General features: G+C 46.9%; 1 protein-coding gene across 2 annotated transcripts in view; it reads left to right on the forward strand.

The window, feature by feature from the left end:
- The window catches only part of SYT17 (synaptotagmin 17), a 78289-nt gene that overhangs the window by 40479 nt on the left and 16005 nt on the right, over nucleotides 1–21805 (forward strand). For both annotated transcript variants that reach the window (XM_036280276.1, XM_036280277.1), the window contains exons 6-7: nucleotides 7013–7133; nucleotides 8682–8837. In XM_036280276.1, the coding sequence (XP_036136169.1) occupies nucleotides 7013–7133; nucleotides 8682–8837 (277 nt within the window). The remainder of the gene's footprint in view (nucleotides 1–7012; nucleotides 7134–8681; nucleotides 8838–21805) is intronic.

The following is a 21805-nucleotide window of genomic DNA, read 5'->3' on the forward strand; positions in this document are numbered from 1 at the left end:
CTGCCTCTCCTTTTATTAGGATACCAGTCATATTGGACTTGGGGCCTGCCATACTTCAGTATGACCTCATCTTAACTTGATTACATCTGCAAAATTCTTAATTCCAAATAAGGGCACATTCATAGATACCAAGGATTAGCATTTCAACCTGTCTTTTTGGGAGACAAAAATTCAACCCATGCCAACCATGCAACTTCCAGTTACTAGCGCACAAAGAAGAGAGGGGTGAGAACATAGGAGGTGCAGTCCTTCTCCAAAGAAATGACAGTACACGAAAAGTAAAATAACCTTTAAAAGAGTTTGTTGCGAGAGCTGCAGAGAAGTGAATAATTACAACATGATGAAAGAATGAAAGATGTGACCAGTGTGGCTGAGTTGATTGAGTCTTGTCCTGGGCACCAAGAGGTCGCTGGTTCGATTCCCAGTCAGGGTACATGCCCGGGTTGTGGGCTCGATCTCCAGTAGAGGGTGTGTAGGAGGCAGCTGATTGATGTTTCTTTCTTGTCCTCTTCCTTCCTCTCTGAAATCAATAAAAACATGAAAAAAAGAAAAGAATGAAAGATGGCTAGAACCACCAGAAGAGGAAGGAGGTGCAGCCAGAGGGGTCTTTTAAAAACACACATCTAATTCGTGACCCTCTGTCTCCCTATTCCACAGGATGAGTCCAAACTCCTCACCTGGCAAGAAGGCAGAGCAGACCTGTCTTTTCCCCAGCCTCAGCCCTGCACCCGTCCCCCCAGCCCACCCTCCTCCGCCCCTTCACTTGTCCATATTGGCCTTCTCAGTTGTTTAGTGCGTGTGCTTCTTGGCCCTCTAACTCCTGTTCCTGCTTCTATAGGGGAGTCTTAGGAAGGTCACTTCCCACAGCACCCACCACAGTGCTGATTAAATCACCTCATAATTAGTTATGCATAATGATCAATTCAATAATGTTTACTCTCGGGAGCTGCGACAGGGACCTTACCCGTCTTGTCCACTGCTTTGCCCCGTGTGCCTGGAGCAGTCACCCAGTGGGTCATCATCAGGCACCTGTTGTGTGCTAGCCCTGAGCCCCACGTGTGGGAGGTTCTCTAGAAACGCCTGTCGACTGGGTAGTTGGGCTGGATCTGAGGTCAGGGAGGTGTTGGTGAGACACAGAGAAACAGATGGGGGCTTTCCGTGCAGAAATGGAGCGAGCAGATGGAAGAAGGCTCTGGGGCTGGACTGCCAGCTCAAAAGCCTCCCTTAGCTGACAGCTTCTCCCATCTGGTTTTTGTCTTTTTAATTTTTATTTATTGATTTGAGAGAGAGAGAGAGAGAGAGAGGAAAGAGGAAAGGGGGGGAGAGAGAAACATTGATTTGTTATTCCACTTATCCATGCACTCATTGGTTGATTCCTGCATGTGCCCTGACCCGGGATTGAACACTCAACCCTGGAGTATCAGGACCACATTCTAACCAGCTGAGCTACCTGGCCAGGGCTCCCAGCTGCTTCTCTGTAAGTGCCTTGGGCTGTCCTCTCTGCTACTGCTGCAGCTGAACGGTGACTCACCCTAATAGAGTTTTCTCCGTCGGCCCTTCATCACGAGCACTGGGTAGCTAGGAGGCAAGGCTTGAAGCCTGTCATTTTAGTTTGGGCTAAAACATTTCATGTTCTGGAGCAATCTCTGCTGAACAGCTGTCTCTGCCACGCTGGGAGCCCAATTTAGGATGGAATCAATATCTCTTTCGAGAAGCTCGAGTGGATCTGAAGTAGGTTGATCTAATTTGGATGGCCATTGAGTCCTAGACGTAAACTCTCAGACACCAGAAGATCCAGCTTCTCTCACATCTTCCCTGGAAGGTGTAGCTTCCTAGGAAGGACTTAGACAAATGTTTCTCTTGGCCACCATTCACCAGGGGTGTGTTCTCTACCTGGGAGAGGGACAGAAGCAATGTAAGATCACTACCCCAAATAAGCTCACAGCTTCGTGGGGCAGAAAGATGGGAGAAAAGGTCAGTACCTCAAAAATGAAAACAGAGCCTTATCTCATACCTTACACCAAAATCAAGTCCAGGCAGCCCAAGGCCTCATGTTTAAAAGGCCAAACTTGAAGTTTTAGAAGGAGACTATCTCTATGACTTTAGTATAGCAAAGCATTTCTAGGAAAGGCCACACAGTGTAAACCAGAGAGGGGAAAGACGGAGGCATTCTGCAATGCAAATATGCGTTCTGCTCATCAGAAAATATGGAGAAAAATGAAAAGGCAACCCACAAACTGAGAGAATATGTTTGTACACACACATATTAGTTTGCTAGGGCCGTTGTAACAAAGTACCACACACTGAGTGACTTAAACAGAAATGTGCTGTCCCACAGTTCTGGAGGCTGGCAGTCCATGACCCACGCTCCCTATGAAGGTTCTTGGAAGGACCTGTTCCACATTTCTCTCTGCTTCTGGTAGTTCCTTGGCTCATGGCAATATAACTCCAGTCTTCACGTGATCTTCTCCCTGTGTGTATCTATGTCCAAGTTTCCTCCTTTTATAAGGACACCAGTCATATTGGATTAGAGGCCCTCCCTACTCCAGTATCACCTCATCTTAACTAATTACACCTATGAAGACCTTATTTTCAAATAAGGTCACATTCTGAGATATTGGGGGTTGGGACTTAAATACACGGATTTAGGTCGGACACAGTTCAACCCATCACAGCACATAACTTGTGAATAATTTAGCTGTATCCATAGTATTTAAAAGCCTTTTTATAAATTCATAAGAGAAAGACAAATACTCAATAGAAAAGAAACGGGCAACATGAAACAAACAGGTTTTCAAAGAAGAGAAAGCATGAATAGCTGATAAGCATGAAAAGATGCTCAACCTTTTAAGCAGTCAGGGAAATACAAGCTAAATCCACTGTAAGACACCCAGTGGATGGGAATAATTAGAAAAAAGGACAGTAACAGACAACAACAATCCGGTGCAAAATGTGTCTGGTAGCCACACCATGTGCCAGTCCAGGAGGGGCCATGAACTCACACCGGAAATCAGAAAGTCAGTGTTTCCACGCAAAACAGGAAATGCGACAAAATCGATCTATGGCTAGGTCTCCAAAGAGGTGCAAACAAATATTTTAACAGCCACACTGATCAAGGACATTTGTCAGAATGTTACTGCCCGGTGCTGCTGCTGTCCTCACCCCCTGCTAGTGGCTGGGAAGTTGGTTAGCCCTTTCGGCCAGTGCTTTGTGAATTCAGACCGAGTGGCCAAAAAGGATGTGGATATTATTTATGTATCTTGATACAGTCTTTGACCCAGTGATCTCACCCCGGGTTTTATTAGAATGATGTAATCTAAAAAATAGAAATGTCAAAGTGCCCAATTTTAGGCCATTCGAAATAACCTAAGTACCTAACAATAGGAAAAAGGTTAAAGTCAATTATAGTGTTTCCGCCTAATGGAATAGTCTGTGTAGATACTAAATGATACTTTACATGTCTGGGTGGTAACATGGGAAAATGTGTGTCTATTTGAGTTTAAAGGGGGCGGGGAGGTCTCAGAATCGGCCCGTGTGGTCAGGGCAGCTGTGCAGATACAGTTTTGATGTATTGACAAGGACTGGAAAAGAACACGAAGGCGGGTGGGCTGGAGAAAAGAAAGCATTTGATGAAATGTGTCAAGTGCTGGGATTGTGGCTGGGTTTTATGCTTTAAAAATGCATTCGTATTTTAATGTTGTTTGTGCAGTAAATGAAGAGACGAACTGTTTCTCCCAGCCCGTGCGAACGGAGGCCCGGGAGCTCAGAGCAGCTGTGCTCGGACCTGGGCATTGGAGAAAGTGCACGTAACTGAATCCCTGTGCTAGGCCAGAGCGAGGTGGCACCTTAGAAGCACTTCAAAGGAAGTGTGGCAGAAGAGCCGGGCTGTTGTTTTCCCCAGAAAGTGCCTTTTGTCCCAGATGGTTTTCTTTGCTTTCCCTTTTATTGATTAGAACTTAGGGTGTTCAAAGGCTGCCGGGGGAGAGACTTTTTGTCTGGGAAGAGAGCGAGCGCTAGTGCAAGCCCGCTGCTGGGAGCTTGCAGGGGGCCTTCTGGATTCATTTGAGTAATTTACAGTCTATTTCGGTTCTCCAAGCAACCAAATTAAGCTCATCAGGATCTTAAAAAAGGAAACGACGCCTGTTTATTTGTGACATTGCCTTGAGAAGGACAAGAGCAGAGTGGCACCCAGTTCCTTCCCCCACCTCGGCTTCCGTTCCGAGGTGGGATAGGGCGGGTGACGGACACCGTGCCGATGACTCCTCCGGGACCATGATGTGGTAGCGGAGCCCCGTGTCGGGGCTGCACAGCTTGTCCTCGTGATCATCTGTGGAAGTTGTTCAAGTGCTATGAGTGTGGTGAGGGACAGATGGGCCCTGTCCTTGCCTTTATAGAGAACAAAAAAATATCCAGTAAGGACAAAGTGCCACAGAAGAAATAAAACCATGTGATGTGGTGGAAAGCGACGGAGGCAGGGAAGGATTTTCCACTGGGTGCTGCTGGAAGTCTGAGATGAGGAGGTGACATTTGAGTTGAGATCCCCAAGCTGAGGGCACAGCGGGTACAAGCCCTGGGGCCGGAACGTATTGTGTTTTCAAGGAATAGAAAGAAGACAGATGTGGCTACTGGGTGAGGTCTGAGATGTTGGCAGGGGCAAATTATTGAGATCCTGGTAGACCCGTGGTTCTCAAACGGGCAATTTTCCTTCAAGGGATATTTGGTAATGTCTAGAGACATTTTGGATGGTCATAGTTAGAGGGTAGTAGTCTTTTGGCATCTAGTGGGTAGAACAGGGATGCTGTTAAACATCCTACAATGCCCAGGATGATCCCCCTAACAGAATGACCCAGCCCAAAATGGCACTAGTGCCAAGGTTGACAAATCCTATTGCAGACTAGGCTGAGGATTTTGGATTTCATTCTAAGAGTGATGGGGAGGGTGTTAACCAGGGAAGTGAGGGAATGGCCTGGTTCAGTTTTCCTTTATAAACCTAGAGTATTGAACCAAATTGTTCCAGGTCTGACAGGATGACCTTATCTGACTAATATGGGTAGAAGAAGGGAGACTTCAAAGAGTTAGAGGTTACCCCTCCCCCAAAAAGCAATCCATTCCCTTTGGGCAGCTGAGCTTACTTCCTGGGAAGAGTTTTGTGTCTGGTGCTTGGGTTTCTATTCGCAGCAAAGGAGCCCTAAGGAGGAGGCGGAAGGATGGAAGTCAAAGCTTGATCTCTGGCTTACAGCTGGTGCCTTGGCCTCTTCGGTCTGGAGAAAAATTCAGTCTTTGATTGCTCTTAGTGCTTGTTCAGGCTACAATCATGTGTAAGCGAAGAGTCTGAATCAGCCCACGGTTCATAGGTTTAGTTAACATTTTCAACTTCAGCACTGTTGACGTTTTGGGCCAGGTCCTTTTGTGTTGGGGTGTTGGGGTGTCCTGCACTTTGTAGGATATTTAGTAGCATTCCTGGCCTTCACCCACTAGATGTCAGTAACAACCCTGTCCCCAGTTGTACCAACCAAAAATGTCTTCAGACATGGCCAAAAGTCCCTGGAGGTGGTAGTGGTGGTGGGGGTTGTAAAAATGCCCAAGGTTGATATAAGTTTAATATGCCAATACATCACCCGGCCGGTGTGGCTCAGTGGTTGAGCATCGACCCATGCACCAAGAGGTCGCCAATTCGATTCCCAGTTAGGGCACATGCCCAGGTTGTGGGCCACATCCCCCATGTGGGGGCCATACAGGAGGTAGCCAATCAGTGTTCTCTCTCATTGATGTTTCTATCTCTTTCTCCCTTCCTCTCGCTCTAAAATCAATCAAGAAAAAATAATAATATGTCAATACTTCATGGTACAAAGATGGCCATAAATTTCATGATCCTTCAGGGAAAGGTTGAGGTTGAGGAGCTACTGGAGTAGATGGTCCTGATTTCTGTTCCCATATCCTAAATTTCTTACCAGCTGGCTGCTGGTCAGCTTTTCAATGTAGCATCTTCAAGGGAAGAGAGACAAAGAAGACACTGGCTTCCTGAACTCTCCAGGGACAGTTTCGCCTTCAGGTTGTTCAGAGCTGCCGTTTTTGATATTGCATAGATGCTGCTGTTCATATGTGTCACACATTCTGGGGCAGAGGAAGTGAGGACCGTTCACTTTCTCCAGGGCTAGTTGAAGATATGACCTTGACACCCCAAGCCCTGAAGATAATGGAGCATCATATCATATGTCGATCAAGATAATAACTGTCAACTATAAATCATAGCAATGGTCTAAGTTACCCACAATGATTACATCAGTATTATTTCTGAAATACCAAATACCCCATTCTTGCAAAAACAAAAATATTTCTGTCTTTTTTATTTGAAGTGGAGGTGGAGGGGTATATCCTGCTTCTAGGGGACCCAGCGCACACACCTGTTCTGCCTAAAGGGGAAGCCATCATTGCCTTTCCCACTCAACAAACAAACATACAAAACCAAGAATGTGAATGAGTGAAGGTAATGTTATTTGTAAGGAGAATCCTCCCTAATTTATATTACAAATCCAAATTATTAACCATAGTGGTCAGAGTATCTGGAATCAGACTCCCTGCGTTCAAATGCCAGTGCTACTACTTTCTAGCTGTCTGGCCTCGGACAAGTGTTTAACCCCTGTGAGCCTCAGTTTCCTCAGTAATACTCATATCTCACAGACTCATTATATAGATTGAACCAGCTTTTATATGTAAAGTGTTTATTAACACAATACTTGAATGACCTGTAGCACTTATTTATTATCTTTATTGATGCTTTTGTTATCACTATGTTGTTGCTGCTGTTATGTGTTCTAAGGGCAAAAAACACTTTCTGAGATAGAAAAAAATAATTGGGGTCAGAGGTAAAAGAAGTCAAAGAAAGAGGTACCCGCTGTCAACTGATCCACCCACAGAAGCCCAATTGTGAACTTCTGGAATCAATTTCCTGCATGGTCGGTGCAAAATAAAAGAAAAAAGGCAACTTCTCAACTATTTTCTTTCTCTGCAGAATGAAGTGGAGCTGGGGGAGCTACTTCTGTCACTGAATTATCTCCCAAGTGCTGGGAGACTAAATGTTGATGTCATTCGAGCCAAGCAACTTCTTCAGACGGATGTGAGCCAAGGTTCAGGTACAGTGTGATGCCCCCCTCCCCCATTTCTTCAACGGGGCATCTGTGTTTGTTTGACACAAAAGACCTGATTTTCTTTTCTGCATCCTGGATACTATTAATAAGATAAGACCCTGTGAAGACAGACAGTATCCAGAACTAGGATTTAGTTCAAGAGGTAAAATAATCAGATATGTCTTAAAATGAAGCAGGTAAATGATGCCATCTCATAATCCCTTTTGAATTGGGGATTTGACTGAGACCAGGTGTGATAACTACCGAAATGTAGATTTCTCTTTGTACACATGCAGCCCAGAGGAAGTGGCGCCTTTCCAGTGGCTATACCTGCAATAGAGACATCATCCGCCAGGTGGCGTTAGTGTGCATTGACCATGCGTCCTAATCAGAGAGAGTTGGTGTATTCACCCTAAGGTTTTTTACCCTCAGCTCATTTCAAGTGTACCATAAATCTTTATAAACCCCAGCTCTGAGAAGACTGTTGTATTCAAAGTGTCTATTTTATAGCAAACCAATTCAAACATGACTTTTAATGAAATGAAACAGATTACATTCCATATATGTAGCTTCTCCAATGACAGCAAGGATATTATCACGAAAGCAGCCATGGTTGCTGGGATCTCTTCAGCTCAGCAGTGGAAATACTGTCTTCTCTAAGTGCAATAGCTAAAGTAAATTACTTTTGCTATAAGGTGACAGCTGAATTTAAAAGACAGTTTGCATTTTCAGATATCACATTACAAAAACAAGTTTCAAAAGGGGCCAGTGGAAGGGATGGTATTAAGGCTGGAGAGTCAGTATGATAAAATGATTAAGGGTTTCAGAATCAAACTGCCTGGAACCAAATTTCATTTCTACTGCTCGCAAATAATGTGGCCTTGGGGAAGTTACTTAACTTCTAAGAGCCTCAATTTCTCCATCTGAAAAACTGACATAATAACAGTATTCATCTCACCGGGTTGTTTAAACAATATTCAGTTAGATAATGTACGTGAATCTCTTTGTAAATTGTAAAGTGATCTAAGAATGATAGTTATAATTCTGCCATCTGTGTTCTGGGTATAGGCTACGGGCTCACTGAGATGATGATGGGTTTTCTAGGACAGAACACTGGGACAGGTTCTGGTCTGGCTCTTTCTCCACTAGTCAGATCTTAAGCAAATCATTTCTCATCTTGAGTCATCAGTTTCTTTATCTGTAAACTGCCCGACACATGGGAGAAGCTCAATAAATACTGGATGGCTGGAGGAAGAGAAGAAGGGAAAAGGAGGAAGGAAAAATAGATAGATTGGTAAATGGGAAAATGGATGAGCGAAAGGAGGGGTGGATAGAAGATGGATGAATTGATGGAAAGATAAATGAAAGGATGGGTAAGTGGTTGGGCTGTCAGATAGAAGGGAAAATGGATGGATGGATGATGGATGGATGGACAGATAGAAGGAAGGAAGAATGAATGGATAGACAAATGAATGGATGGGAAATTGAATGTATGACTGGATGGATTGGGTTTCATGATCTCTAACATTCTTTGATATTGTATCCAATTCTCAGACCCCTTTGTGAAAATCCAGCTGGTACATGGACTCAAGCTTGTGAAAACAAAGAAGACTTCCTTCTTAAGAGGCACAATTGATCCTTTCTATAATGAGTCTTTCAGCTTCAAAGTTCCCCAAGAAGAACTGGAAAACGCCAGCCTAGTGTTTACAGGTAGGTAGACCCTGATGACTCCCCAGGTGAGGTATGTTCAACTTTGAGCAAGGTACTTAACCTCTCTGAGCCTCGGTTTCTTCTATAAGATGTGGGTAATAATAGTATTTGCTTTGTAAATTTGTTGTAAGGATTAAGTGACATACAATTTTGGAATAATAATAAGTGCTCACTATGTAAGCTTTGATGATATTACTTAAGTAGCTTACAGTCCAATAGGGAAACATGAGAAAATTGGGGCCTCAGAGTCATCAGGGAGGGGGATTTTGAGAGGCTTCCCAGAGGACTTAGTATTTAAGTAGAGGCGTCATGTGCCACTCTGGTTGAATTTAATCTGTTGTTTCCCTGGTATATTAGTCATTCAGTGCTGCACAACAAATCACCCTAAAATTGAGTGGCTTAAAACAATGAACACATTATCTCATCGTTCCTATGAGTCAGGAACCCAGGCTGGGTGCTTCTGGCCAATGTCCTCTGACAGGCTGCAGTCAAGGTTTTGGTTAGGGCTGCAGTGTCATCGGAAGGCTCAGCTGGGGGAGGATCTGTTTTGAAGCTCACTCACACACTGGCAGGATTCAATTTCTTAAGGCTGTTAGACTGGGAGCCTGAGTTCCTTCCTGGATGTTGGCCAGTTGACCTCCCTTGGTCCCTCACCACGTGGGCTTCACTGTAGGGCAACTCCCAACCTGGCAGATGATTTCTATCAGAGTGGGCAAGTGAGGGAGCCAGAGAGGCTGAGCAGGATGGAAGCCATAACCTTTTTGTAACCTACTCTCAGAAATGACATTCTGTCCCTTTTATTCATTAGAAGCAACTCACTTGGTCCAGCTGATACTCAAGGGAAGGGGATTGCACAAGGGCGTGAATACTGGGAAGTAGGACTCTTTGGGAGTCATTTGAGAAGCTGCCCACCACAGCATGGTTAGAATTCATAGAGGTAATGGTTATTGTCTTCTATGTCCTATTCATGGCAGGGGCTTCACCTGTATTACTGCTAATATTCATTAGAAACTACTGTGTCAAGTCAGTATCATCCTCATCAATTTATAGAGCTAGGGACTGAGGCCTAAAACCTAAACAACCCACCTGGTGGCTCAAGCTGGTAGAGATAGAGTTCAAGCTCTGGCCTTGTTAGCGCCAAAGATCAAGGCATCTGCATTTCCTCAAGCACGAGGTAGCCCTGGCATCAGGGATCCGACATCATACTCTGAGGGGTCCTGCTCTGGGGTCATTGGAAGCTCTCATCTGTTTCGATCTGGTCTAGAATCCTTGGCTGCAGGCCTCCCAAGAAATCGGGCCATGGCCGAAACCCCCTTGCATGTATGGCTTCCTCTGCACGAGCTAATTGCTTCTCATCACCAAGACTGCAAATGTTTTGTGTTCCGAGACCCCTCCAGGCAGGTTGGTTCTGAGCTTCCCCAGGGCCTGTCACTGGGAGAGTCTACAGCCAACGAGGTTTCGCGTGCCCTAAGCAGATAGAACGATTCTGTCTGATGCAGCCTGTGTGGCTGCTGTCCAAGGACCCTGCTCTTCCCAAGATGTTAGGCCAAGACAGAAGACAGTGATTTCACCTAATCTGTAAATGGTGGAGGGCAGGCAGTGGGAACTATAGTTGAACCTTATTTATTCAATAAATACTTATTAATTTCAATAAGTATTTAGTATTTTTACTTTATTCAATAGGTATTTATTGAAAAAAATATGCATATAAGTGAACCTACACTGTTCAAACTTGTGTCATTCAGGGTCTACTGTATTCAGTCACAGTTGGGTATCCACAGGTGCAAAGAGCTGACTAATTAATTACATGTAGATTTTTGACTGCGTGGGGTCAGCACCTCTAAACCCAGCTTTATTCAAGGGTCAATTCTATGTTGAAATCAAGACTGGATCCAGGCATGGAGTATCGATTCCTAAGTCCCTACTGAGAATAAAGGACTTAATGTCACACCTTTAGATTAGGCGGGTCGTGGGGGTCAGGGTGGAGTGGCGTTGAGAGCCCATATGGAAAGCCCCGACACTGTTACATTTCATGGAAAATGTAGCACGTGATTGTTATAATGGGGGATACAACCCAAAGGTGAGTAAGGTCAAGGAATCAGCAGAGAAGCGTGAAATGCATGGGCTGGGGGGCAGCCCTGGCTCTGGCTTTGTGGCCTTGGACAGGATCTGTAAAATGGGGGTCACCAGACAAGGGCACTTCAAAGGATTGGTACCTGGATTAAATTAGGGCAATCCCTAATCAGTGCTGGGCACTGAGCCTAGCACCGAGCACTCAGTAACGACGACCTCCGATTAAAAGGAAATTGTACTGTCTTCATCATCCCCCCTCCAGTCCCTCTCGCTGGAGTCAGCACCTTTAATGTCCTGGCGTGTGTCACTCTACACACTTCTCTACCTGTTCACACGAACAGCATCTGCATATAGAGGATTCAGCTCCTGTGAAAAGGTATTCATTGATTCCAGAGCTGGGTATTAAGCACCTTCTCTGTGCCGGACACTGTCTCCCAGGACTGGAACGTGGCCGTGAACAGACGGACCATCCCCGCTCTTGTGGGGCTTCCAGACCATTTTGTGGACATCACTTGGAAACTTGCTCCTGTGTTAGTAACCATGAATGTGTTCAGTCCCTCCAGGTGAAGGTAAATACAAAGGGGTCTAACTCTTTACTTGTAATAACTGTGTCATCTACCACCTCGTGGAATACTGTGATAAAGCGGAGCTTCAGAGAAAGGGTTGTCGACGCTGAAGGTCCCTCCTTAGGAGGACAGAAAATTTTGCATATAGTCCAGAGGTTGTTTTGAAACCCTTGCACCCCACATGTGAACCCCATCAGGCAGAAGCCTCCAGCTGGGGCAGCACTGCAGGCGCCCAGCCTCCGTGCCTCTTGACCCAGCGTACTGTGGCGGTCGTCAGCTGCACAGCCTGTGCTCCGTCCGTGGAAGACCTTCTTCTCTTTTTATTTTATTTCAGTCCTCACCCAGGGACATTTCCATTTATCTTCAGATAGAGTGGGAGGGAGGGAGAGAGAGAGAGAGAGAGAAAAAAACATCAATGTAAGAGGGACACATTGACTGGCTGCCCTTGCATGACCTCAACCAGGGGTGGGGACGAACTGCAACAGAGGTATGTGCTCTTGATCAGAATCGAACCCGCAACTCATTGATCCATGGCCTGATGCTCTAACCAGCCAGGACTGCTTCTCTCTTTTTTTTTTTTTTATCCTCACCCAAGGGCATTTTTACATTTATCTTCAGATAGAGCAGGAGGAAGAGAGGGAGAAAGAGAGAGAGAGAGAGAGACAGAGAGAAAGAGAGAGAGAGAAACATCGACGTGAGAGAAACACATTGAATGGCTGCCACCCACACAACCCCAACCGGGGCCGGGGACAAACTGCAACCAAGGTACATGCCCTTAGTGGGAACCGAACCCGGGACTCTCTGGTCTGCGGGCCAGAGCTCTAACCACTGAGCCAAACCAGCCAGGGCTGCTTCTCTCTTTTAAATACTGGCGTTATGGGCCCACAGCTCAGGGTTCCCTCTCCTCCAGTTAAAAGCCCATTGAAAATGTTCTTTGCAGACAAGGAAAGATCGCAGGCCTCCCTGTCCCCTTAAATAAGGATCCTCAACCCTGGCTGCACTTCAGCATCAGCTGGGAACTTTAAAATGCTACCAATGGCCCTGGCCAGTTTGGCTCAGTGGTTAGAGTGTCGGCCTGTGGTCCGGAGAGACCCGGGTTCGGTTCCCGCTAAGAGCACATACTTCAGTTGCAGTTTGTCCCCGGCCCTGGTTGGTTGTGTGGGTGGCAGCCACTCGATGTGTCCCTTCACGTCGATGTTTCTCTCTCTCTCTCCCTTCCTCTCTCTCCCTCCCACTCTATCTGTACAAAAAATGGAAAAATGTCCTCGGGTGAGGATAAAAAATAATAATAAAATAAAAATAAAAATAAAATGCTACCAATGGGCATACCCTACCCCAGAGACTCTGATTCAGTTGGACTGTGCTGGGGTCCTGGGCTCTATGTAGACCTATATCTTTAAAGCACCCCAGATATTTCTGCTGCTCAGTCAGGGTTCAGAACCACAGCCATGAGTGGAAATTCCAGCTGGGGTGGCATTTTTCATAAAGGGCGCTGGCTGGGATGATAAAAGAATGCAGCCTGAGCTGATACATACCTAGACGAAGCTCCTGTTCTCTTGAATCCAAATCTATAAGGTGCTATTGCTTTACGTACCAACTAGGGGAAAGAGCTGTTACCTCCACGCCAAAGAGATGAAACCCAGCCCATTGACTTGTTTCCAAACACTTCATAGCAAAGTAAGGTTGATGTGCAGTGTAAGCGTTTGCCAAGAATCCTGGTAAGCCCTGGCCAGTTTGGCTCAGCGGTTAGAGCATCGGCCTGTGGTCCAGAGAGACCTGGGTTCGGTTCCTGCTAAGAGTGTGTACCTCGGTTGCAATTTGTCCCCAGCCCTGGTTGGTCGTGCAGGTGGCAGCCACTCGATGTGTCCCTTTCACGGCAATGTTTCTCTCTCTCTCTCTCTCTCTCCCTCCCCCCCCCCCCCCCCTCTGTCTGAACAAAAAAAATGGAAAAATGTCCTCTGGTGAGGATTTAAAAAAAAGAATCCTGGTAAAAGCTGGTAATTCACTGGTGGGCTGGGTTTCTGAGCATTTCTTTTCCTGTGTGGGAGAGAGTTCTTCTGTAATCTTCAGTCAGGTTATTTCTGCAGCCAAAGTTTAAAGAAAAGAAGGGGGAAACTGTGTTTTGATTCCTGAGACGACAACACGCCACCCAGGAATGTGTAGTGGGGTTGGCCGCTGAGGTTATTGGGCTGTGGTTAGAATTGGGGGGAGGGGGATTAATAAAAGAAATGCAGCTTGCTGATGGCTGTTAAGTTTTATTAATGAAATTACCATAAATGATTCTGTAGCTCTACTTCTGGGTGTACACCCAAGAGGCTAGAAAGCAGGACTCGGATATCTGCATACCCACATTCATAGCAGCAGGTTTCACGACAGCTAAAAGCTGGGAGCAACCCAAGTGTCCGTCAATGGGGAGATAAATGGATAAACAAAGTGTGGTCCACACGTATGGTGGAATGTTATTCAGCCTTAAAAGCAGTGAGATTCTGACACCTGCTCTAACGTGGGTGAACCTTGAGCACATTGTGCTAAGTGAGATAAGCCAGAGATGAAAGCAGAAACACTGTGATTCCATTTGCGTGAGGTCCCTCCAGGGGTCAACGCGACGGAGGCAGAAAGTAGAATAGAGGTTCTAAGGGGAGTTACTGTGTAACCGGTACGGAGTTCTAGTTTGGGAAGATGAGAAGGTTCTGGAGGTGGATGGCAGTGATGGTCGCTCAGCCAGTGTGAATTGTCTTAATACCACTGAATTGTTTACCTAAAAGTGGTTAAAATGGTCAATGTTATGTGGTATCTTATTACAATTTGGAGAGAGAGAGAGAGAGAGAGAGAGAGAGAGAGAGAGAGAGAGAGAGAGAAAATGCAACTTGAGGGCCATAGAACCCAGAGTTTCTCTGAGCAGCTCAGGGTGGAGCCTGGATGCTGAGGCTGGACGCCAGCAGACTGCTGCCCTGGAGACACGCCACCTTCCTTCACTGCCCTTCTGAGAGGGTAGGCCAGAGGTTAGGGGCCAGAGGTTAGGGGCCAGATGCCTGGGGGTCACTGTGTGAATGTGCCACGTCCCTTGACCACTCTGTGCCTCAGCTTGCTCATCTGTAAAGTGGGGGTAATTGTCCTTGCTTCAGTAGGTTGTTGTCAAGTCCAGAATGGCTTGATGTATGTATGATGCTGGTTTAGAAAGTACTCCATAAGTATTAGCCATTATTATTATTATTATTATTGTTATTATTATTATTACTCGAAGGGCACCAAAGGTATCAGCCAGAAGCCATCCTAAAGCTTTTCTGAAAGAGCACGGGCATAGATACATAACTAAATAATGTGTTCTACCCACTTTGTCAACTTAGTCTGAGATTCTGTGGAAAACACCAAAAGGGAAGGAAAATTTATTTTAGATGTACTCCCAGCATCAGGGACCCTCCATCTGCTTGGAGGTGAAGTTTTGGGGAAATCGTAAGGTTAGAAGGAACTGAGTGTCATGTCATGTTCCCCTAGCCTTGAACCCCCCTCTGTTTCCCTTAAGTACCCTGGGCTTCCTGGCCTGAACAGCATCAAAGCTCTTACTCATCTGGTCTTGGTCAAGAGGCACTTGGCTTTGGAAAGGTTCCCAGTGCCAGGAGGAAGCAGGAGTGAGGGGCACGCTGCCTACAGGGACCCTCGGATGGGGGTGGTGAGGGGGGGTGAGGTCTGGCTCCCTGCAACAAGAGCTGACCAGGTCGTGTCAGTCCCCACGGATTGAATTATTTTGAGCACCTCCTATGTGCCTGGCACTGTCCACTAGATGCTCCCTATTCGATAGGGAACCAGACATTCATGACACGTGTTGTCATCGAGCTTGATTCTAGCGGGGAACAGATGTTAATCACACGCCACACCAATAATGACCTAATTGTGAATTGGTCTCAGGGTAATGAAGGAGAGAGGCAGGACATCTTGCCGGGTACCCGACCTAGCCTGGGGAGTGGGGTGACATGTGAGCTGGGAGCTGAAGGTTGCAGGGGATGCAGAGAGATTGGGCAGGGCTCCAGCTCAGAAGGTAAACTGAGGTCTGGGAGGGAAATCGAGGCCAACTTCGTGCTTGAGCCTGGGAGCCAACGGCTGCCAGGGGTTGGTATGGAGGACTCACACCCTGCTGTCCACTTTCCTATTAACATTCTCAAGGCAGCTGCTGCAGGGACTGACCTGGGCACAGGCTTAGGAGGGGGCCCGTCAGTGGTCACCAGTGCCGCGCAGCTGCGGAGCACCCGAGAAGGCAAACCAGGTGATGACTGCCACTCCTGGCTTTTGCCAACTCTTAGTGTCTCTAGCTAGGATCAGGGAACGTGGGGCCTGAAACGTTAACATGCATAGGCATCTCCCTGGGGTTTGTTAAAATGCAGATTCTGACTCAGTCAGTCTGGGGTGGGGCCTTGGATTCTGCATTTCTGACAGCACCCAAGTGACGCTGGTGCTGCAGGTTGCAGACCACACATGAGGAAGCACATACATAGAAGACCCGGAAAGTGCAGCAGGGTGAGTGACAGTCATTCCACCTGTTAGAATCAGACTCCAGCAGTGGTCCCTCCCTCCTGCACGTCATTAGACTTCCTAACCCTCTGTGTGCATTCATATTATGTGGGGACTTAAAAATCCTGATGCCCAGGTCTAGCCCGGAGCAACTGAGTCAGCCAGGGTGTTTGCATTGGGCGGAGGGGCTGTACTTTTCAAAGCTCCCAGGGGTTCTCTTGCACAGCCTGGGTGGGCAAGCATTTGCCTGTACTATTCTGCCGCCACCTCACCCTGCCGTCTGCTTGGAGGCTTCTCAGGCCCCTCTGTGGGAGTGAGTTCCAAGGCACCTGGTCTGTTTTCCATAATTGCTTGGCTTTCTGCAGCTGTAGCGTCAAATTGGTTAATTGAATCCGCTGGTGAGATGAGCTGGGTGGAGAGGCTTGGTGGAGAATGAGACGGAGGTCTGGACACAGCGCTGCCACCCTCTCGCCTGGGACGGCCCCAGGATGGAGAGGGCGTCAGAGGACGTGCTGGAAAAGTGTCGGGTTGGGAAGTGGGGCAGTGGGGAAGCTCAGGTTTTCCAGCACAGGAAGCCAGTATGAGAAGGGCAGAGCCACTGTGCGAGAGCCAGAAAACCCCTTGAGATCTGGAGATACGGTGGATTTGTCTGGGGCACAGATGTTCCTCATCCTCTGGCCTCAGCCTACCCATGCCACGACTCCTTTCTGCAGCCCCCAGCAGCCTCTGGCTTCTCCCCTCCCAGCCCGACTTACTGGGCACCAGGCCCAGCTCTGCCTCCTGGAGAGACGGTTGAACAGCCATTCAAAGCATGGATTAGAGTGGGATACAATTTGGTTCAAATGTCACCTTTACCACTTAGCAAGTGTGTGCGACCTGGGGTGAATGCTAACTCCTTTCTGAACCTCAGTTTCCTCCTCTGTTATAACCTTCCAATTTTGATACTTCATATAAAAAGCTTTATACAGAGCCTTGAACATAGTTCTCGGTAAATACCAGATATGATGATGATGATGATGATGATGGACCCTGCCATAGAGGAGCAGACCCTGGAATTACGCATACTTGGGTTTGCATCTTGTCCCCACTGTTAACCAGCTGTGTGGCTTCAAGCAAATGGCTCCATCTTTCTGAGTTCCAACTTTCTCTTGTGTAAAATGTAGCAGACCATTCCTATTATGGGAATTAAAGGCAAATCAGCAGGTGGACCTGTTCATCCCAGAAGTAGTCACTTGGAAAATCATATCTGCTGTTTTAATAATCACAATGTGTCTGAGAGTTGACACGCTGACACTTTTGAGATGAATAGCTCAGCCCAGCTGCCTGTGGTTGTCTCCCCAGCTTCTACCTCACCTCATCACCATCACCCCAAAGCTGCCAGCTGGTCCAGTGTCCGGGAGCCAGGGATTGACACTAAAGCTGTGCCAGCCAGCCACAGAACCAGACCGGTTTGTGTTTCAAGCTGTGCCCTGGGGTTGGCAGTGTGCAAAAGGAGTTGGCAGTAGGCACTTGGCTTCAGGCCTAGATGCTGTCATGGGAAGCGAGAGGCAGAGTGGGGATACAAAAGCCTCTGTTTTCCAGCCAAAGGGGCATGACAGTGGGCCCCTAAGAGCCAGAGTGTGGGGAAGATGGCAGGAAGGAGGCAGCTCAAGAAGGGATCTCTTAAACGTACGTATAAACTTCTGGGCTCATTCCTGAGCTACGTGTGAGTGGATATGACCCTCAACAGTACATCAGGTACTTTGAGAACTAAGCTACAGGGTAGACCACCACCCAGATCCTGAGCTTGCTCCTGGGGGACCAGTATAAATAGCCTGCAAAGGCTTTGAAAACCACACTGACCTTGGAATAACAGCACACAGAAGGCTGGTTAGAACTTGTGGTCTGAACCTAACATGGTCAAATGCCAGCTACAACTAAAAAAAAATCAACATATTAAATAGGATTTAAACAAGACTTAGAGCCTTGTAACATAATATTTAAAATATCCAAAATACAATCCAAAATTACTTCATTTATGAAGAACCAGCAAAAGCTGGCAAATTCTTAGAGGAAATATAATCAATAGATACTAACCACAAGATGACCCAGATGTTCGAATTATCAGACAAAGACTTTAAAGCAGTTATAATAACCATGCTCCAAGAAGTAAGGGTGAATCCTCTTGAAAAGAATGGTAAGTTGGAGAATATCATCAGATCAGTGGAGAAATAGAAGATATAAAAAAGAACCAAGTGAGCTTGGCTGGCGTGGCTCAGTGGTTGAGCATCAACCCATGCACCAACAGGTCACCAGTTTGATTCCCGGTCAGGGTACATGCCCAGGTTGTGGGCCTGATCCCCAGTGGGGGGCATGCAGGAGGCAGTCAGTCGGCGTTCTCTTTTATTGATGTTTCTCTCTCTTCCTTTCCCTTCCTCTGTCTCTCTAATATCAATAAAGAAAAAAAATTTTTTAAAAAGAACCAAGTTGCCCTGGCCGGTTTGGCTCAGCGGTTAGAGGGTCGGCCTGCGGTCCTGAGAGACCCGGGTTCGGTTCCCGCTAAGGGCACGTACTTCGGTTGCAGTTTGTCCCCGGCCCTGGTTGGTCATGCGGGTGGCAGCCACTCGATGTGTCCCTTTCACATCGATGTTTCTCTCTCTCTCTCTGTTCCTCTCTCTCCCTCCCACTCTACCTGAACAAAAAATGGAAAAATGTCCTCAGGTGAGGATAAAAAAAAAAAAAGAACCAAGTGAAAATTTTAGAATGCTAAAGTATAGTAACTGAAATAAAATATTTGCTGGATGGGCTCAATAGCAGAATGGAGATGACAAAGGAGAGTTTGTGAACTTGAAAACAGGTCAAGAGAAAGTATGCAGTCCAAGAAGCACAGTAAAAAAATTGGGGGAGTCCTGGCTGGTTTGACTCAGTGGTTAGAGCATGAGCCCTCGGACATAAGGGTTGCGGGTTGAATTCCTGGTCAAGAGCATATGCCTGAGTTGCAGGTTCAATCCCCGGCCCCAGTGTCCCTGGCCATTGGTTTCAAAGACTTCCTCACTCTTGACCACTATACCTGGCATGCATGTGGATCACCTGGGTATCTTGTTAAAATGCAGATACTGAGTCAGTGGCTCTAGGGTGGGGACTGAGCATCTCTTTCTAATAAGCTTCAGGTGACACTAAGACTGGTCTGAGGACCACAGTTTGAATAGCAAGAAGACCCTCTGTTCTCCCACTTTACCCCAGTACGTCCAGCCTGTGGGATAAGAAGTGGGCATTTTTTTCTAAGTACTTTGAGAGGCCTTTGGAGGGTTTTGACCAGGGACGTGATATGATATGTATAGTGTTTTAAAATATTCTAGCTGTTGCCCTGACCAGTTTCGCTCAGTGGTTAGAGCGTTGGCCTGTGGCCCAGAGAGACCCGAGTTTGGTTCCCGCTAAGGGCACGTACCTTGGTTGCATTTCGTCCCCAGCCCTGGTTGGGTCATGCGGGTGGCAGCCACTCGATGTGTCCCTTTCACATCGATGTTACTCTCTCTCTCTCTCTCCCCCTCCCACTCTATCTGAACAAAAAATGGAAAAATGTCCTTGGGTGAGGAGATATATATGTATATATATATATATATATATATATATATATATATATATATATATTTCAGCTGTTGAGTGGAGAATAGGTTGTAGAAGAGCAAAGGGGGAGCCGGTGACCATCTGGGAGGCCATGGTGCTGGTCCAGGACAGGTAAGGATGGCCTGGACCAGAGAGGTGGCAGAAGGGTTTCAGAGGAGCAGCTGAATCAGCTATAATACTGGAGGCAGAGTCAAGAACATGCTGGTGGATTCATTGCAAAGGACCATTCCCCATCTGGACAAGTGACTTAACTCCTCTGAACCAGGATTACTTTGTCTGGGGATCTCGGCTGCCACCTCACAGAGTGTTGTGGGGACAAAGGAAACGGTGCATGAAGTGTGCTAGCACAGTGCAAGCATATAGGGAGGACTCAGTGGATTGCAGCATTGAACCTGGGTATGGGCAGAGGCAGAACTCCAGCCAAGTGGTCAGGCGGTGGAAGCAGAGACCTGTCACCCTGGGGCTCTACTGGCAGAGCACACAGCCCACAGTGACACCCCCACCTCAGCTTCTCCTCCAGAGAGCTCCTTGAGCTGCCTAGTCCACCCAGGTGGTAAATCTTGGCTGGATCTTTTTTTTTAATTTTTTATCCTCACCTGAGGACATTTTTCCAATTTTTTGTTCAGGTAGAGTGGGAGGTGGAGAGAGGAAGAGAGAGAGAAACATCGATGTGAAAGGGACACATCGAGTGGCTGCCACCCGCATGACCAACCAGGGCCGGGGACAAACTGCAACCGAGGTACATGCCCTTAGCGGGAACCGAACCCGGGTCTCTCAGGACCGCAGGCCGACACTCTAACCACTGAGCCAAACTGGCCAGGGCTCTTGGCTGGATCTTAAACATTCATTTCAGGTTCCAGTGACAGCCTTTGAAGACCAGGCCAGCTGGTAAGACTCCTGGAATTTTTGTCCCATTCTAATGGCTATTTAATGATTTGGGTGCCTTTAGATGGACACCCATATGATAAAATGCTTCAAGAAGTGGCCCTAGCCCTGGCCGGTTTGGCTCAGCGGTTAGAGCGTTGGCCTGCAGTCCAGAAAAACCCAGGTTTGGTTCCCACTAGGGGCACGTTCCTCCGTTGCAGTTTGTCCCTGGCCCTGGTTGGGTCATGCAGGTGGCAACCACTCAGTGAGTCCCTTTCACATCGATGTTTCTCTCTCTCTCTTTCTCTCTCTCCCTCCCCCTCTATCCGAACAAAAAATGGAAAAATGTCCTCGGGTGAGGATAAAAAAAAAAAGAAAGAAAGAAAGAAGTGGCCCTAAAATCTAATGTGTCCCTGAGGCATTTGAGGATGGGGAAAATAATTTTTTTTCCAAGTTATTGAGTGTGACTTGGAAAAGAAGTCAAAAGGGATAATGAGGAGAACAGGAATTCTGTGGTAGCCCTTCTCCCCACAAATAAGAAGAGCCAACCTTTGTTCCGGTCACTGTTGTTAGCACCATCGCAATTAATCCTCATGACAACCAAATGAGGGAGGCACTAATCCCCATTTTACAGAGAAATTAACTAAAGTTCAGAGAATGCAAGTGACTTGCTAAAAGTCACTGTATTAGTTAAGATGAGGCTAGTTGTTGTAACAGATCAGCCCCCAGGGTTTTGTGGTTTAACACAATAGAAGCTTCTTTCTTGCTTGCACAGTGGTCTTTTGTGGGTCCTTTTACGAGTGGCCTTCCATGTAGTGATTCATAACCCAGACCTCCTCCATCTTGTGGTTCTACCACCTTCTCAGGCCTTGGAGGGTTTCACCTCCAGCTGGTGGATAGGAGGGAAAGAGAGTTGAGAAATGCATGGGAAATTTTAATAGGCACACCTGGAAGTTATTCATATCACTTCCACTTCACTCGGGCTTTATTGGCTATAACTCCCTGCAAGGGAGGCTGGGAAATGTAGTCCAGCTGCTTGTCCAGGAAGAGAAAGCTTTGGTGACTACACAGCCTCAGGTGCTGCACGTACCCAGGCAGGCAAATAAAGAGCCGGCCTTGGCCCTGAACTAGTTTGCTCCGCTGCCTCCCTGAGTGCCTGTTGCCTCTGAGTTCATGATCAGTGTCAACAGAGGGGCATCCCACATCACCAAATTCCACGTTTGGGGAATTCAGCCCAACAAGAGCTAGCCCTGTGGAAAATTCACCAAACACCTTTTGGTTGACAAGCCTCAGCCACCTGTTCTGTTGACATAGGAAAGTAGTGATATCAGTGTTTGTCAGCCAGAGCTGATT

The sequence above is a fragment of the Molossus molossus genome, unplaced genomic scaffold, assembly GCF_014108415.1.
Source record: "Molossus molossus isolate mMolMol1 unplaced genomic scaffold, mMolMol1.p scaffold_m16_p_3, whole genome shotgun sequence".
In the NCBI taxonomy this organism is placed as follows: domain Eukaryota; kingdom Metazoa; phylum Chordata; class Mammalia; order Chiroptera; family Molossidae; genus Molossus; species Molossus molossus.